The sequence below is a fragment of the Drosophila hydei genome, unplaced genomic scaffold (assembly GCF_003285905.1).
Source record: "Drosophila hydei strain 15085-1641.00,03,60 unplaced genomic scaffold, DhydRS2 tig00000001-arrow-pilon, whole genome shotgun sequence".
Lineage (NCBI taxonomy): Eukaryota > Metazoa > Arthropoda > Insecta > Diptera > Drosophilidae > Drosophila > Drosophila hydei.
Genome location: NW_022045643.1, coordinates 6535634 through 6551801, shown reverse-complemented (window position 1 = coordinate 6551801; position 16168 = coordinate 6535634). Strand labels below are relative to the sequence as shown.

The 16168-nt window shown below is 40.3% G+C and overlaps 4 protein-coding genes across 7 annotated transcripts; 2 read left to right on the top strand and 2 right to left on the bottom strand.

Moving 5' to 3' along the window:
• The first annotated feature begins 63 nt into the window (after nucleotides 1-63).
• Nucleotides 64-555, top strand: LOC111605740. The gene is made up of 2 exons (XM_023324442.2): nucleotides 64-241; nucleotides 349-555. The coding sequence occupies exons 1-2, from the start codon at nucleotides 131-133 to the stop codon at nucleotides 442-444; spliced, it is 207 nt and encodes a 68-aa protein (XP_023180210.2). The 5' UTR covers nucleotides 64-130; the 3' UTR covers nucleotides 445-555.
• Nucleotides 556-612: 57 nt separating this feature from the next.
• On the bottom strand, nucleotides 613-2108 carry LOC111605738 (26S proteasome non-ATPase regulatory subunit 4). Its single transcript, XM_023324439.2, has 3 exons — nucleotides 2051-2108; nucleotides 1845-1985; nucleotides 613-1786 (listed from the first exon to the last, which is right to left on the bottom strand). The coding sequence occupies exons 1-3, from the start codon at nucleotides 2074-2076 to the stop codon at nucleotides 775-777; spliced, it is 1179 nt and encodes a 392-aa protein (XP_023180207.1). The 5' UTR covers nucleotides 2077-2108; the 3' UTR covers nucleotides 613-774.
• Nucleotides 2109-2459: 351 nt separating this feature from the next.
• On the top strand, nucleotides 2460-3232 carry LOC111605739 (V-type proton ATPase subunit e). The gene is made up of 3 exons (XM_023324440.2): nucleotides 2460-2713; nucleotides 2787-2834; nucleotides 2944-3232. The coding sequence occupies exons 1-3, from the start codon at nucleotides 2619-2621 to the stop codon at nucleotides 3068-3070; spliced, it is 270 nt and encodes an 89-aa protein (XP_023180208.1). The 5' UTR covers nucleotides 2460-2618; the 3' UTR covers nucleotides 3071-3232.
• Nucleotides 3233-3712: 480 nt separating this feature from the next.
• Nucleotides 3713-15498, bottom strand: LOC111591876. 4 transcript variants are annotated; one of them, XM_023303760.2, is made up of 13 exons: nucleotides 15389-15498; nucleotides 14124-14279; nucleotides 12459-13953; nucleotides 12200-12372; nucleotides 9138-12141; nucleotides 8941-9072; nucleotides 8423-8485; nucleotides 6821-7681; nucleotides 5628-6020; nucleotides 4544-5570; nucleotides 4418-4482; nucleotides 4189-4360; nucleotides 3713-4123 (listed from the first exon to the last, which is right to left on the bottom strand). In XM_023303760.2, exons 3-13 carry the CDS (start codon nucleotides 13434-13436, stop codon nucleotides 3981-3983), a joined length of 7011 nt encoding a protein of 2336 aa, XP_023159528.2. In that variant the 5' UTR covers nucleotides 13437-13953; nucleotides 14124-14279; nucleotides 15389-15498; the 3' UTR covers nucleotides 3713-3980. The 4 variants fall into 4 exon arrangements, with proteins under 4 accessions (XP_023159528.2, XP_023159530.2, XP_023159529.2 ...); XM_023303762.2 differs by lacking the exon at nucleotides 15389-15498 and adding an exon at nucleotides 15253-15371; XM_023303761.2 differs by lacking the exon at nucleotides 15389-15498 and adding an exon at nucleotides 14956-14973.
• Nucleotides 15499-16168: the final 670 nt, after the last annotated feature.

Below are 16168 nucleotides of genomic sequence, written 5' to 3'. Positions count from 1 at the left end.
CTCTTAAAACTACTATCGATTTTTACTAACCTCGCCAAAAAATCCAGCTATCGATGTAGTTTTGTCATCTCTATCGAGCACTTATTACCAGCATCGACTTCGAAGGAATAAGAAAAATTCTGCATTAAAAATGTTCCAAAATAGTGCTGCTAAACTTTTGGTGCCCGCGATTCGTGGAGCCATGCAAAGGCGCTGCCAATCCGTCGTCTCCGGACCACCATCAAATCACGTCTCCACTGCGGTGAGTAATTTTGATAGATTTTCGATGGGTTACGTAAACCCATTCGAGGGTATTTTGGAATCCTATAATCAATAAAATGAATATGCAAACATTTTATTCAATTGCAGGAGAAAGTGATTCTCGGTGGTGGCATGTGCGCCGCCTCCTTGTTCATTCCCGGTTGGGTGCTCTACCACATCCGTGACTACAAGGGTGGAAAGTAAATCTGGCACAGCTGGCACGCTTTAATTTATAGTATTTAGTAAATAATGTTGCTTATAAATGTAGATTGAAAAATACTATAATATAAAAAATACAACATAAAGCGCTAAACACTTGGGGGATCTATTTACGTATATTGTTTTTATTGGTCGGCGAAGAAATGCCGTTCAATGGGTATATAGACTGCTATAACAAACAACGATGTTCCCTGTGATAATATTTATGTATGTTATTTTATTAGAAGCATGAACATAATCTGCATAATATATCGAGATATTAGCTCACTTATGATTTCTTTTTAATGCAAATTTAAAAATATATACTTGTAGAGTTTATTTCTTTTGCTCATCGTTGCCATCGGTCTTCTTGTCCTTATCCTTATTGAGAGAGCCAACAGCATCACGTACTGCCTCCGATTGGGGATCGACGCCAGGGAGATTTTCAAGAACACTCTGCAAGAATGCCGGATCACCAATTACTTCGGAATAGTCTTCATCGACATCCATGGGGGCAGCGGCATCATCTGTTTTGGGGCGTTTGGCTTGCTGTGTCACGGTGTCATCAGCTGCATCCTGCATAGACATTTGCATGGCAAATGCGATTTGCTCCTCTTCGGTCATATTGGCGAAGTCAGGCAAATTATCCTCTGGCGTTTCAGTCGACAAAGCCAACGCACGTTGCAACATGGCTTCCTCTGAGTTAGAACTGGGAAGAGTTACGGCTGGGCCACCAGTGCCACTCTCTCCGCTAGTTGCAGTCGCGGGAGGTGTAGACTCAGCACCTCCAGCACTATCAACTCGACGCTGCTCACTTTCCTGGCGTTGACGTTGCTCTTCCATTGAAACGCGCAAAGCAAGAGCCAGCTCTGGATCCTCGTTGGGATCGACACCAAATTCGAAGACGGCACCGCCCAATCCAGCTGCACCCATACCATCCTCGCCTTGGATGATGGGCGACGACAATAATGCATCAGATAGAGCTGAGCCTCTGGGAACGCTAACTAAATGGGAGCCAGTTCCATCCTTGCCGTTCAAAGCATTAATAAAAGCCGTCAATGTTTCAATATTATTTCCATGATCACCAAAGCTGACAATGTCCACGTTTACTTTCTCCTTTTTTAGACGTTTGGCTTGCTTAACGAGCTCTCCTTCTTCGTTGTTGATTGGCGAACCGACAAAGACAACGATGCGCATTTTATGATTTTTGCCTTGGCGATGCTTCAACACCAAATGAGCAATTCGAATTCCAGTTAGAAGATTTATTTCCCCCTTTGGCTGAATCAAATGCATTTTTGAGAATATGCGACCCACATCGCTGGTCAGTGTGGCCAGCACTTCAACGGTGCTGTAAATAAACTCTTAATATAGTCCAATAACAATAAAAATATCGACTCCCTGCGTACTTTGATAGGGTCATTAGACCAACATTATTCTCGGGGTTGGACCTCAGCTTAGTGAGACAGACAAGATTTATACCGTCTTTCTGTACATTTAAACGGGTGGGAAAGTAGTCACCATTGCGCTGGTAATCACTGTTGTCGAAACTAAATGATAAAAAGGAGAAATTGAAATTCAGGTAACCATTTTCTGATTTAAAACATTTATTTACCATATCATAGTACTTTCCAGGACCATTTTGTATTTTTGCTTGTCACTTTGCCACTGAACTGTAATACCTAGCACCCTGCACAGAGCTGTTTGGTTTCTTGATAAATCGAGTTTGTAACTCTTTATCGATATTTGACAACTTGTGTTACCTACGTTATTTCATATATTTTTATTATACTAACACCATAACAAATAGTACTTTAAATTTGTTTTGTATTTTCCATTCTAACTGCCAAATGCAAATAAGAAAACATTTTGAAATTATATTTTAGTCAAGGAGCTAAGACTTGTTAACATTTTATCGAATTTTGAGTTGCTTGTCTGTCATCTGGGGAACTTTGACCATATGTTCTTTATCTTTGAAATGAACTAGATTTATTACACTTAAATTTGGTAGCCCTAGAAACATATGTTTTTGTCCCATGGCTGTCATGTGATATTCACAAGATTGAAAAAGTGCCTTCTTCGTGATCACTTATTAATAATTTTGTGTTTTCTGTTCCATCAATAAACCTGCTGAGCACGGCAGACCTGCAGTATTACACCTAAGTTATTAAAAGTGTACAAAAATGGTTGAGGCTTACGTTGCTCCAGTTGTTATCACCGCCATTTGGGCGTTCATTGGCATAATATGCCCCTTCTTCGCTCGTGGCCCTAACAGGGGGTATGTTATATCAAAGTTATATATTTATATGTGTACTTATAATAATGTCTGAAATTTATATCTCAATTTCAAGGGTGACTCAATGCTGTATTATGCTCACTGCTGTTACCTGCTGGCTCTTGTAAGTGTTTTCTCTGACCATGAGACTTGTTACATATACAAATGCATATCTATGGATATATATGTATATGTGTGAATAATCCAATAATTCTTATCATCTTTTTATGCAGTTGGCTGTGTTGTTATTTGACCCAAATGAATCCCCTAATTGGCCCCAAACTATCCATGAACGAAATTATGATAATGGCACGTGAATGGGGAAACGAAATCAAAGACACCATGGACGTCGTAGCATAAAATGGATTTCGAATGCCATTCCTTATAAACCGTTTTGTTATTTCTTTCCATTAATTTTGTTTACATCCTATAATTGTGTTTTCACCAATGTGTCTTTTATAAACTGTTAGTGTCCATTATATTATATACAAATAAATAATTTCCATATGTATGTATGATGAACCGAAAGATTGTTTTTGCTTAAGACAGGATTTTGGATGGAATAATTTGATTTCTTTTCAGACAAATAAATTGAATGAAGTTAACGGATAAGGCATCGTGAAGAATTCATTTGCCTCTCCAAAGATGAAACGTCTATCTTCAGGTCAATCCATTGGATTTGAGAAACTAAGCAATGTTATCCAACGACGTCAAAATACTCGACTTAAGTTCAATAAAAGTTTATTTATTTAGTAACTACGCAAAACATAAATCACTGAATTGTTTAAAATATATAGTATATATATATATAATAATAATAATAATAATAATAATAATAAGTATGTATATTGATGTATGAGTGTATATGATATTATTGAAATATTTATTTACACTTTAGCGCTAATCAAATTTACAATTTGCTTAAATAAAATTCAAAACTTCAATTTGATTAAAAAAAGAAAACAAATGAGAGGAAACAGCATTGCATATATAAAGAATGGGAATAGGGTAAAATCAAAAACAAAAGTAAAACAATAAGCGAAACAATGGCAAATCAACTCAAAAATGTGTGACTACATATTTACAGACAATCCCCTCATAATTCGACAACTTTTCACTTAATAAATAACGCCAGATCCATATTTTCCAAAAATCGAAATCCAGAAAGCAAGAGTTCAGAACAGTTGCCGAAAAATTGGGTAGCAATGTTTTTTGACTTGTCATGAATACGAGGAACGGCAACGGCAACTCAAAAAATGGATTTACATATTTATGTTTGTGAAGAGCTTGCGGGTGTAGTAGTTGACGATGCTGTTGGCGGTGCCGCTGCTGCTGGCGCTGTCAAATTGGTTTGAACTGGTGCAGCAGCTGGTGAATAATACGCGGTAGTAGCTGGAGCGTTTGTGCTTAGAGCTAGACAGAAAAGATAACACATTAAATGCATATCTTGATCGAGATTATATCAATTTGCTGCTTACATTGGCGCAGTGCCTTCTGAAACTTTTCGTATTCTACATAGTGTTTTAGACGCAGTTCGTCCTCCTCAATCAGCTGTCGTTGACGCAGCAGCAACAGCCGCTGATGCTGATTTGTGCCCAAACGCGTATTGCACAACTGATTCACCAATGAGTCTAAATTATGTTTGATGTCCTGCAAGAATAAAAACTATGTAGTTAAGCATATTGGGCATCAACCGAATTCCCTTACCGATTGAATATCGCTCGGCAACAGGTGAGGATGCGTGGCTGCTAATGACACGGGCTCCTCTGCAACTGCAATACAAATAGAAGTTGCTTTAGAGGAGATACGAATAAGATTTGAATTTAAATTCACCTTCAGCAACAGCTGGATTAAATAGCGGCTGCAGCACATGCTGCATGGGCTGTGCTGTCTGTTGTGGCTGGCCTACCAGCGGCGCCTGTTGCAGCAGCTGACCAGACGCAGACACTTGGAAGTTTGGCTGCTGTTGCTGGTTGTAAATGGATGTAACAGTTTGCTGCGGCTGCTGTTGCAAATGTGATTGCATTTGTAATGTCTGCTGTTGTTGTTGCTGCTGTAGCAGCTGATGCGAGGCGGACATTTGATTTGGCAAGCCACCCGGCATCGCCGCCAGCTGATGCTGTTGCATTGGCATCGTCATTACCAGCGGCGGCAGTTGATGCATTTGATTGGCTTGGGCCTGCAAAAACTGCTGTGCTGCATGTGTCTGTTGCTGTGGCTGTGATGTTGGCAACGTAAACTGTTGTGCAGCCTGCTGTTGCTGCTGTTGTATTATGATTGGTTGCTGTTGCTGTTGTTGCTGAGCCAAAAGCTGATTTGGCTGCTGCGGCTGTTGCTGCTGCAGTTGCTGCAGTGGAATTTGTTGTTGCTGCTGCACAGCGTTTACCATTTGAGGCATAGCCTGATGACGCTGTGGCATATTTGAATACATGTGTTGTTGCTGTTGCTGTTGTTGCATTTGCAGGTTTGTTGGCTGCGCCGCACCGGCAACTTGACCTTGAGGCACCATTACACCCACACCAACGGCTGCCGGTGCGTTCTGCTGTTGATACATTAACTGGATGCCATTTATGGCCATCGGAACGTTCTGTATGGGCGAACTAATTAGCTCAGTGGGTGTATTGACTGCGGTGCCATTTTGCACAGAGTTGCTGGCATTAAAACTATGACCCTGACCAGCAGCTAAGCCTGCGACCTGCAGATCAATCTTCAGCTGATGCTGCAGAGCTTCTGTTGCATCTGCCGAAGTCTTTTGCTCCTGCACGCGACTAACGCTGAAGCGGGATATCTTACGTGCGTTCACACTAGCCACAGGCTCTTCCGCGGGCTTGGCGGCTGGCGCAGCTGGTGCAACGGATGACTGCAATACATAAACATGTTTAATTAATAAATAAATATAAATTTATATGTGTTCTACCTCCTCTGCGTTGTCTGCATTACGTAATGCAGCCAACTTCTTCTCTAGATCCGCTATGGAACTTTGATTGAGGGCTCCATTATTGGCATTTCTCGTATCGCTAGTCACACTCAAAGTATTTGATAACTTATCCAGACTCTCCTGTTTGGTCAACTTCTTATCACTGCTAGCTTCAGCGTTTGCCGTGCTCTCAGTGCCAGCTACAGCTCCTTCATGGTTCACATTCAGGTTCGTTGCAGGCAATTGCATATCGGAGCCCATGCTGTTGTCAATGGACGTGCGGCGAGAGTTGTAAACAGATGAGCCACGAGCCGAGTTCAGCGCTGCGGTTGGTGTATTCTGGCCAAACGAAGCCGCCGAACTGCCACCTCCCACGCTGTTCGATTTGTTGATCTACACATTGAAATATAAAACAAATTCAAATCAAATTAATATTGAATGCCCAAAACGAAGTTCGAACAAGCGCAACACAAAGATTGGTTAAAACTGACCAAAAACGAAAAGCGTTAGTACATAAATAAACAAATCATAAAGAACAACACATACAACTACAAATATTACTTCAACCGATGAACATGTACTATAAAGTAATATATATATGATAAAAAAGCGAATACCCTTAACCAGTGCGGACTAAAAACTTCATATTTGAGACTCGCTCAATTTTTTTTGTTTTGCATATTCAAAATTTTTTGAAATGGAAAAAGATGCTAGGAAATATATATTTCCAAAAATTGTATTATTATAATTCTTGGAGAAACTGAAGCAGGTGAGTGGAAGTATAAGATGATGTTTATGTGGATATTTTCATTTAGCATTTGCTGGATCTTAGAAATGTTTTTGCTTAAGGACTTTCTCCATCGAAAGCTGACTATGTTCAAATTGTTTTGTTTTCGAAAAGTGTTTTAAAATATTCGATTTTCTTTCGAAGAACATTTTGTTAGCCTATTAGTTGAATTTTCTTTTATGCTAAGTTATATACAATTTTTAACAATGAGGTTTACACAAATACAAATACAAATATTAATAAAAAAAAAACGAAAAGCAATATTATAAAGCGGAAAAAACAACAAATACGCAAATCTACACAATACATGTACATATATTATATAAAATCAAAAAGAAAGATAAACCAAATGGAACGCAGTTCTACGATTAACGTGTAAGCACATAGCAAGAGTTTTACTACCAACCACTGTCTCTGCCTGGGCCTGCTGCTGGGCGGACAGCGCCTTCATCGAGGCGATGTTTGGCGAGGCTTGATAGGTGCTGGGTCTGTTGTTAATGGAGGCAACCACAGCGGAAGCGAAGGCATGGGCGTGTGTAATATTTTCGAGTTCGATTTTCAGCTGTTCCAGTGTGTTGGCAGCACCTGGTGGCTGCACTGCACCCAGTTGGACGCCGCTTTCTTTGGACTTGTCCGCATTGGCTGCATTCAGCTCATTGGCCTGCTTGGCCGCTTTGCTTGGCGGCATCTCAAATGTGATGTTCACCTCACTTAGATCATCTAAGCTGCGGGTGTGCTTCAAATCTTCCACAATCTTCAACTGACGATTCAATGGCAAATTCAAGCTTCTCGGCTTCGCCTCGCTTCTCGTTGACTCCAACAGCATTTGTACACGGCTTATGGCCAGGCTGCGTGCCTTCTGCTCAGCGTGCGGCTTGTCCAGACCGCCATCCAGTGGCTGAAATGGCTCGTTGCCTGTTGGCGTAATGGCATTGTCTGGCATGTAGTCAATAGACAACGATGTGTATTCCGAGGCGGTGCTGGTCTTGCGTGAGACCGAGCCCGAGCCAATTGTCACATCATTGCTGTTGTTGCCCGCATCTCGCGAAGTGGTCGAAGAGGAGGACATGGTCGATGTGGTTGTTGGTGGCGTTGCTGTATTTGCTGGCATTTCTATATTACTTTGGCCTGAAGATTCGCGTGCTCTCGTCTCACCAGCTGCAGATTGTTCGATATTTGCTGCATCGGCAGCTCCACTGGCCGGCGCATCCGCAGTTTGGGTCGATGGCTCGAACATCTTTGTGATGTCGCTCGCGGTTTCGTCCCGCTAAAATAATTGTTTCGTTGAAATAATATATATACATATATTTATATGCATTTAAGCCATTGACAGTAATTAAGCTAATCAGCTAATTTCCTATTTGTATACCCATGCAGAAGATTTTACTAAATATATATTTATGTTTGATATCCAAGACAACTTTCATATTAACGGAAACGGAATAGATATTAGATTGTTGTTAGATAAGATCTATCTGCACGGATATTGAAACTTCGGACATCCGAAGTTAACTATTTATTATTTAGAAAAATATTTTTTGTTGATTTATAACTAAATTCGTGTAAATTGAGCGTTTAAGCATTGTATAAAACCAAAAAGACATTTTGAACAACGGGGAATATGAAAATTTCGTCCTGATAAAATACAATTGACAAAAAGATTTCTTTAATTACACAATTAAATTTCCTATCATGAATTCGATTTTCCATAAAATAAAAAATAACAAATACATCTTATTAATTTCATACATAATCTCATAAATATTGGTTTAAAAATGTTTCGACATATTGTTGTTACGTGCTTAGTTTGGTAACAAATATAAAAGAAAATCATTTACTTAAATAACAGCATTAAAAATATGAAAATATTTGATCTTTTTGTTTGTTTGAAATGCGATAAATCATAAATCCGATTTTAACTAATTATATATATGGATATATATTGGATTATATACATATATATATATACATATATTTATAAGCCCTTAACAGTGCACTTAACACTTACAGATCTATGTCTTTGATGTGTTCTAAATGTGGAACGCTGTCGAGTTAGAGACGCGTGACGGACCTGTTTTATTATAAGTAGTAGAGATATACAACATACAATCAACATCATGTTTAAAATGTATTTTGATTTCGATTTCGATTTCGATTTCGGTTTTGGTTTCGGTTTCGGTTTCGATTCGAGAGTCCACTCGTATAAGGAATTAATCATTAATACTTTTAGTTTATCTTAATTACGCGCTCTACATTTTGTTCATGTTAAGAATCCATATCGAGAGGATTGTGGTTATTCCATTGTTGTTACGAACAACTAAGCAGTAGTAGTAACTCTCCATTCAAATCAATAATTCAATTTCCAAATAGATTCCGTGGCCGCACAGCTTCATATGGGGAACTTTTAAATTTTTAGAGCATATAAATCGAACACAAGACGAAACGCTTTTGTTTTCTCTTAATGTTTAAAACAAAATCGGGACAGAAAATATATATATGTCTGGGATTAGTTGTCAGTTAAAGTACCTTCTCAATGTTGCGGCGGTAAGTGGTTGGGATTGGAATTTGATTTGGATTCTGCTTAACCTGCTCCACAATATCGTTTATCATTTCCACGAATACCGTGCTCTGGCAATTCGAGAGTAAGTCTTGTGCTATCTGTAAGCATATTGAATGACAGTTTTCAAATTACATACCTTGTAATTTGCTGAATTATGTCTTACCAGTTTGTTAGCAATCTCAACGGGATTGACATCGCTTATGTCAAATTTGAATGTTATAGTCTTCAATTTGTTCTCCATGTGGCAATTGATGACGCTGCCTTCGTCTACGCTGGTTACACTTAGCTTTGGTATGCGTTCGTTTCCACTACGATTTGAGCGACGCGGCTTTTGGACACGCGCTCCAGCGGCTTGCTGCTGTTGTTGCAGTTGCTTTTGTTGTTTATCAGCATCTGCAGTATTTGCTGCTGCTGCTGCGGCTGCGGCTGGCTGTGGGTCAACATTTGGCGCTGCATCAAAGTTTGTTGGTGCAGCAACTGTTGTTAGTTCCTGGGCAGCAGTTGTTGATTGCTGGTTATTGGGTTTACTTGGCAACTGCTGCTGTGGTTGTTGTTCAGCAGGAGGTTGTTGTTGTTGCGGCTGTTGTTGCTGCTGCTGTTGCTGTTGTTGCTGTGGTGGTGCTGGCTGATGTACTATTTGGGCTTGTGGCTGACTGTGCAACAGCTGCTGCAATTGCTGTTCTAAAGGTATCTGCTGCTGCTGCAATGGCTGCTGTTGCTGCTGCTGTTGTTGTTGGTTTTGTAGGAATTGTTGCTGCTGCTGCTGTTGTTGTAATTGGGCTACTAGTTGTTGAGCTTGCTGTTGCTGAACATCAGCAACATTGACAATTGGTTGAACAATCTGTTGTTGTTGTGGCTGCTGCTGTTGGTGCTGTTGCGGAGCTGTCTGTGGCTGATTAAATGACGTCGCAATAGGCTGTTGGTGCAAGACTGGCGGCACTTGCATCTGTCCTTGCATTAGTATGGCCGTTGGTTGCTGCTGCTGCTGCCCCATGATTTGAGCAGCACCAGCAACAACTGGTTGCATTGTCGAAATTGGAATTTGATGCGGTTGCGCTAATGCATTTGGAAGGAACTGTTGTTGTTGCTGTACGAACTGTTGCTGCTGCTGCTGCTGCTGATGCAGCTGTTGCAAATGATGTTGCTGTAGTATCTGTTGTTGCGTTGTTGCTGGCTGTTGCATGGGTTGCTGTTGTATAGGTTGTTGTTGTATGGGTTGTTGCTGCATAGGTTGCTGCTGAATGGGTTGCTGTTGTAGTGGTTGTTGTTGCAAGGGCTGCTGCTGAATCGGTTGTTGTTGTATAGGTTGTTGTTGTTGTATAGGTTGCTGTTGTATGGGCTGCTGTTGTATGGGCTGCTGCTGCTGTATTGGCTGAGTTGGAATGGGTTGCGGTGGCAACTGATGCTGTTGTGGCATCGCTTGCTGCATTTGTTGTTGCTGTGATGTTGGTAATTGTGGCTGAATTGCTTGTGGTGGCATTTGCTGCTGAATTGGCTGTTGCTGCATTTGCTGTTGTTGTTGCTGTTGTGGATGTTGCATCGCATATGGCTGTTGTTGCTGTGAAATTTGCACTTGATGCATTGGAAGTGTTGCCTGCGCCTGTTGCTGCTGTTGATAATATTGTTGTTGTTGCTGCTGTTGCACCAAATCAGTTGCTGGCATATTATTTTGCATAAGCTGCTGCAGTTGCTGCTGTAATGGTATTTGCTGCACCTTTTGCTGCTCGGTCAAATGTTGCTGTTGCATAACAGCGGCAGGCTGTTGTTGTGGGTGCGGTACTGCAACTGGTTGCACCTGCACTTGTTGTGGTAGTATTTGGGTTGGCGGTGCGGACTGTTGAGGGGCTTGCAGTTGCACCACTGGCTGCTGCTGTTGCTGTTGTTGCTGTTGATTGCCTGTTGGTGAAATGACCTGGCCATGGCCATTCGCAATGTCCTGCATGGCGTTGGTCGGATTCTGATATGAAGCCATTTGAGGGTTCTGTATGTAATGAACTGTAGTTGAGTGTTGTTGTACCTGCGCTATGGCAGGAGATGCGATCACCTTCTGTTGCCCTGGCACTGACTGTGGCAACTGCTGCTGCTGTTGCTGTTGCAATTGATTTCCGCCATTTTGAATAGATGTGGTAGATCTTGTGAGTAGATTCTGTGGATCGGTACTATTTGTGGAGGTTACTAAGCTAGTCTCTGAGTCAGTATTTAGCATTTCGAGCTTGAGTCGTTGATTCCATTTAACGCCATCCTCTTCGTCTTCAGACTCATCATCTTCGTCGTCCTCCTCCTCAACGTTGATTGGCAAGCTTTCACGCAGCTTTTGCAATGCCAGCTTTTCCAGTCGTGACTTTTCGTTCTGTAGCTTGATTTGTGTTTGGCGCTGAGCACGTTCTTTAAGCAGCGAAACAACTTGCACTTTAAGAAGGCGAGCGACTGCACGAGAATCATCCTCGGATATGATGTTCTCTTTCATCATGTCCTGGGCGATTTGCTCGTACTCATCGTGCTGAACGTTATATTCGAACTGAATGGCTTCGTTTTCTTTGTGACGAGATGAACGCTTCTTTGGATCCATGAATCGCAGACGAAACTCAATTATGCTGATGCTAGGATCTGATAGGAACTGCTCCGAGGCGGTGGGTTCCACACGAATACCAATGTCCTCATCAAAGAACTCAGACTCCAACAGCTCGTTGCACCTGGGCCGATCCTCTTTTTTCAGCTCAATGCAACGCTCTATGATATCACGTACATTGGGATCTTCGACTTTTGAGAGTGCCGCTGGTTTTATACCGGATATCACCTTCTTGTATATCTGGGCGGGGCCTTTGCACTCGCTGTACGGATATTCGGATATGGCCATTTCCAACATGCACATGCCAAAGGCATAGACATCAACCGATTCATCATAGTGCTCCTCGTACATCTCGGGTGCCATAAATTCAGGTGTTCCAATCACAGATTTAGCATGGGACCGATTCTTTAAAGTTGCCAGTCCTAAGTCACCGATTTTAACACTACCAGTGGTGCCAGTTATAAAAATATTATCACATTTCAAATCACGATGAATTATAGGAAATTGACGAGTATGCAGGAAGTTGAGACCTTTTAGGATCTGACGACACCATGACTTCAATACCTTTGGGTGTATTTTTTTGAATCGTTTTAAATACCTTCAAACAAATTCAATCAATAATGTTGTACAGCTAAGTGATTCATCAGCCCACTTACGACTTTAAAGTACCAGATAACATTAGCTCGGTGACTAGTACTATGTTTTTCTTCCGTCCAATTGGAAACTCCCAATATGTATAAAATCGCACAATGTTTGGATGCTGCAATTTCTGTAACATATCTGCTTCTTCCCGGAATCTGGTGCGTTCACTCTTCTTCACTTGTTTATCCTAAAAAATATAAAAGGTATTAGCAATGTAAATATAAGAGTCAACATATTGATATTGTTGTTTCACAATATCTACAATGAAATTACCAATAATTCGCACCAAGCAACCGGCACTCCGGTTAGAGTGTCCAGGCCGCGATAGACAGTTTTAAAGGAACCACGACCGACTTCTTTATCGTATTTGAAGAAACGTCCACATGGCGACATCGCAACTGGATCGTCGTCCTCATCGCTCTTGCGCTCTTTTGTCAGAGACGTGACTGATGAGGTAGCCGATGCAGTATGTGCGGATGATGGCTGAAGGGACACCGATGTTTCGGTACCAGAAACGGTAGCATCTCCAGAAATGCCTTCTCGTTCCGACTGCTTGGACAAGTCCTCAAGAACCTTTGCTTCATCATGCAACAAGTCACCATCGCGTTTCTCCTCAACATGGAAGCCTACGCGCTTCCCACCAGCTGTCTGTTTATTGGCAGGTTTAGATGGCACTTCAACTTGAGTCTTTTCGGTTTTCACGCTGCGCGACGCTTCAGTAATAATGTTTTCAATAATGCCAGCTACTTGATGATTACTCGCATCTGTAGTGTTAGAACGGGTAGGCGTACGGAATTGCTCCTCCAAATGCTCCGCCTCCCGTGACAACATCTCAATGTTGTCATCGTAATCACGAGGAAATTCCGTTTCCAGTTCCTCAAACTGTAACGGATTCGCATTTCTGTTGGATTGCTCCACATTTTTACGCACAAAACGTATTGTCTGCACATAGCTGTCTGCCCCCTTAGCCGCTTTATTCCCCTTCCCGTGTGGCGCCTTGAAGGCTATGGGGCCAGTCATAGATTGCGTCCCACTGCCCGTAAGCTGATGTTTCAGCACCGGCTCTATACCCGTGTCAGATGATGACTTACGGCCTTCCATCTTTTTCGGTTTGGCATCAGCAGCTGGGGACGGGGACACAACAGCCTTGGCTGGCATGTCTTTGTCTTTGCTGTTATGCGCGGACACTACAGAAGTCTTTTGACTACTTGGGCTATTGGCTGCATCTGATGGCTGGGATTCACCATCCATTGTTTCCTCATTATGTTCCGCAACGGCAGTATCCGTTGCCTCCAGGCCAACTCCCACAACGTTAACTGTCACGGAATCCTCTTCTTTATTGCAGTTAATATGCGTTGCCTCGTCAACGTTGGTTTGTCCCTTCGAACTATTATTGCTATTAACCGATCTTCCAGTTAGAGTGCTAGTTGAGAACTGACGCAGTAAACGACTCCAAACGTTATTCTTACTGTGTGATGAGGGAGAAGCTGTTTTTGGTTCCAATGCTGGTGCTGTTTGATGTAACTGAAACTGAGTGTTGATGTTGGCGTTGCTGTTGATGTTGGCGTTAATGTTGGTGCTGCTTATGTGTACAGGAGCTGATTCCAGCTTACGACGATATTTGCTTCTCTGTGATGTGCCTCTTAATCTAGAAGTCGGACTGATGATTTTCCTTGGGGAGGCAGTTTTATTAGAAGCACACTGTCCCGGTTTTTGGATTTTAGCTTCTTGCACAGTTTGTTCCTCACCAGAAATATCTGAGTTATTTCTGTAAAGCGAGAAAATTCAAATGAAAGTAAATTTAATATATATCAATTTACAACAATTATAATTGAACTATATACGTATCAAATTTTGCTAATGAAGTATACATATGTTAACTAATAATGTTTACTAGTAGCTGTCATCCGTTGTTGTCAATGCCAATCTTGAACCTACCTTTGAGGTTGCGTGGTACTGGAAGTAGTACCATCTTCGCTGATGGTGCTTTCCTTCCGAATACTGTTCGTGGGTACGACCTCTCTATGTCGTACAAAGTCGCAAAGGGTTTGTCCAATTTTGCAATATTTTCAACAACCAATTGCCAGCTGGAATCTGCAAAAAAAATCACAGTTCTTTTACATACATACATTGATTTGTATTGGAAAATAGATTGAATGTTGATAATTGATTGTTTGTATCAGAAAATAGGAAAAGGGCCGATTAATAATCGATTTATATTTCGTTACAGGTTTAATTCCGATGCAAGAAAACATTGTTTATTCAAGTCGTGCATTTTTGTTATGTTATGCATCGAGTTTTTTATTACTATTGATATTTCACTGCGCCTGTGCTCTAATAACATACAAACGTATGTATATAAACGGTATACATATATCTATCTGCATACATACTTATATATATACACACACACACATTTATATAAATAAATAGCATATACATATCTATGTACTGTTTGTTTGTATGTGGCACTGTCTGAACATATGTACTTTGTGCTGTTTGATTGCAAAACAGCCGTCGGTTTTTGTTTCTTGGGGTGTATCTTAATTATGAGTCATAAATCCCAATTGCACCAAACTACGCCTACTTCTGTTCACTGCCGACTGCTTGCTGACTTCTGTTTCTTTTATTTCTTTTCTTTACTTTTCTTTTTTTTTTATCCGATCGCTCAGTGACACACACGTTCATCTATACGTGAGTACTTATTGATGTACTCACCTACACATGCAAATATTTAAGTGCATGAGTACGTGCGTACATGCATACATACATATATTTGTCAAATTGAGTCGTTGCAACAACAAATATCGTTTTACACTATCAATTTTCCTTATTTATCCTGCGAGCTGTCACAATATGAAAAATAATTGATTCGCACTGATTATGATGTCATAGACGTGGAAAACCACCAAGCCAGTTGCATAGAAATTAGGGATTATACGTCTGCGCCATGGTCAAAAATTAATTATGTTTGGTAACACTGCACGATATGTGTCAAAATATTGTACGAAATACATTAAAATCGTAGCACATTCATTAAATTTCACAACAAATTTACAAAATATACCGCCACATATGTAGCCGTCCCCGCACCAACAAATCTGATTTATCGATAATTTTTATTTGCTTTGTCAAAGTCCGCTTCCATTGTATTTAGTTAATATTTTAGCTGCACTGCTTGTGGTCGCTTGGCTTCAACTCACTATTCACACTTGCATATTTGCATGGCTTTTATATTATTTTGTTTCAGCAATACTTTTAAGACTATTTTTTGTTCTATTTGTTACACAAGAGTAGCACTAGTTAGTGGTGAGCGATACTGATGTTCCTGTTACTTGTCAAATAATATATTCAAATGTAGCGAGTATGGTGAATGGGTTGCTTATCGATATTTTTATATTGCGATATTAATCAAAAGGAGTTAATTTACAAATAAGCTGTTAATTCGAGTATCACGGTGTCTTATCGGTACTTAAAACCGTTTTTATTTGTAAATGCATAAAAAGCTATCTATCAAATCCTTACTATTTACAGTAAAATTGTTTTAAAACATAAGTATCCATGTGCAAATGAACTAATTAAATAATATCTATATTAAATAAAAAAATTATTTATATTCTTTATATTTTTTTTTTTATTGAAACAAGATATTTTTACCTGCATTACCATACGCTTGAGAGGTGATTAACATTGTGAGTAGCGCGGTTGTTAAATTTATCTTTTTGCTGCTATTTGGGTAAGATGGATTTTTATCTAATCACTCATATTGTTTACTTTTCTACTTACTATACATTTGCCAGCTTAGCCTGAAGCGTAAACATTTCACTGCTTGCGTATTTTAAGCACCAATGTATCAATAAATACATTTAAAGATTTTATATGTAACGTATTTTTAAACGTCAAAGATCATAGGCAAATACAAACAGAGATAAATGTATTAGATGATAACAATGCTATTCTTAATTCAATTTCCAATATTTATA

Excerpts from the sequence above, each read along its gene's own strand:
- LOC111605740 (XM_023324442.2), top strand. The coding sequence starts at position 131 with ATGTTCCAAAATAGTGCTGCTAAACTTTTGGTGCCCGCGATTCGTGGA. Across the intron at positions 242-348 it reads CAAATCACGTCTCCACTGCG|GAGAAAGTGATTCTCGGTGG; the intron begins GTGAGTAATTTT and ends ATTCAATTGCAG.
- LOC111605738 (XM_023324439.2), bottom strand. The coding sequence starts at position 2,076 with ATGGTCCTGGAAAGTACTATGATATG. Across the intron at positions 1,986-2,050 it reads CTGGAAAGTACTATGATATG|TTTCGACAACAGTGATTACC; the intron begins GTAAATAAATGT and ends TTTATCATTTAG. Across the intron at positions 1,787-1,844 it reads GGTCTAATGACCCTATCAAA|CACCGTTGAAGTGCTGGCCA; the intron begins GTACGCAGGGAG and ends GTTTATTTACAG.
- LOC111605739 (XM_023324440.2), top strand. The coding sequence starts at position 2,619 with ATGGTTGAGGCTTACGTTGCTCCAGTTGTTATCACCGCCATTTGGGCG. Across the intron at positions 2,714-2,786 it reads GCTCGTGGCCCTAACAGGGG|GGTGACTCAATGCTGTATTA; the intron begins GTATGTTATATC and ends CTCAATTTCAAG. Across the intron at positions 2,835-2,943 it reads GCTGTTACCTGCTGGCTCTT|TTGGCTGTGTTGTTATTTGA; the intron begins GTAAGTGTTTTC and ends CTTTTTATGCAG.
- LOC111591876 (XM_023303760.2), bottom strand. The coding sequence starts at position 13,436 with ATGGATGGTGAATCCCAGCCATCAGATGCAGCCAATAGCCCAAGTAGT. Across the intron at positions 12,142-12,199 it reads TTATCTGGTACTTTAAAGTC|GTATTTAAAACGATTCAAAA; the intron begins GTAAGTGGGCTG and ends ATTTGTTTGAAG. Across the intron at positions 6,021-6,820 it reads AGGCCCAGGCAGAGACAGTG|ATCAACAAATCGAACAGCGT; the intron begins GTTGGTAGTAAA and ends TTCAATGTGTAG.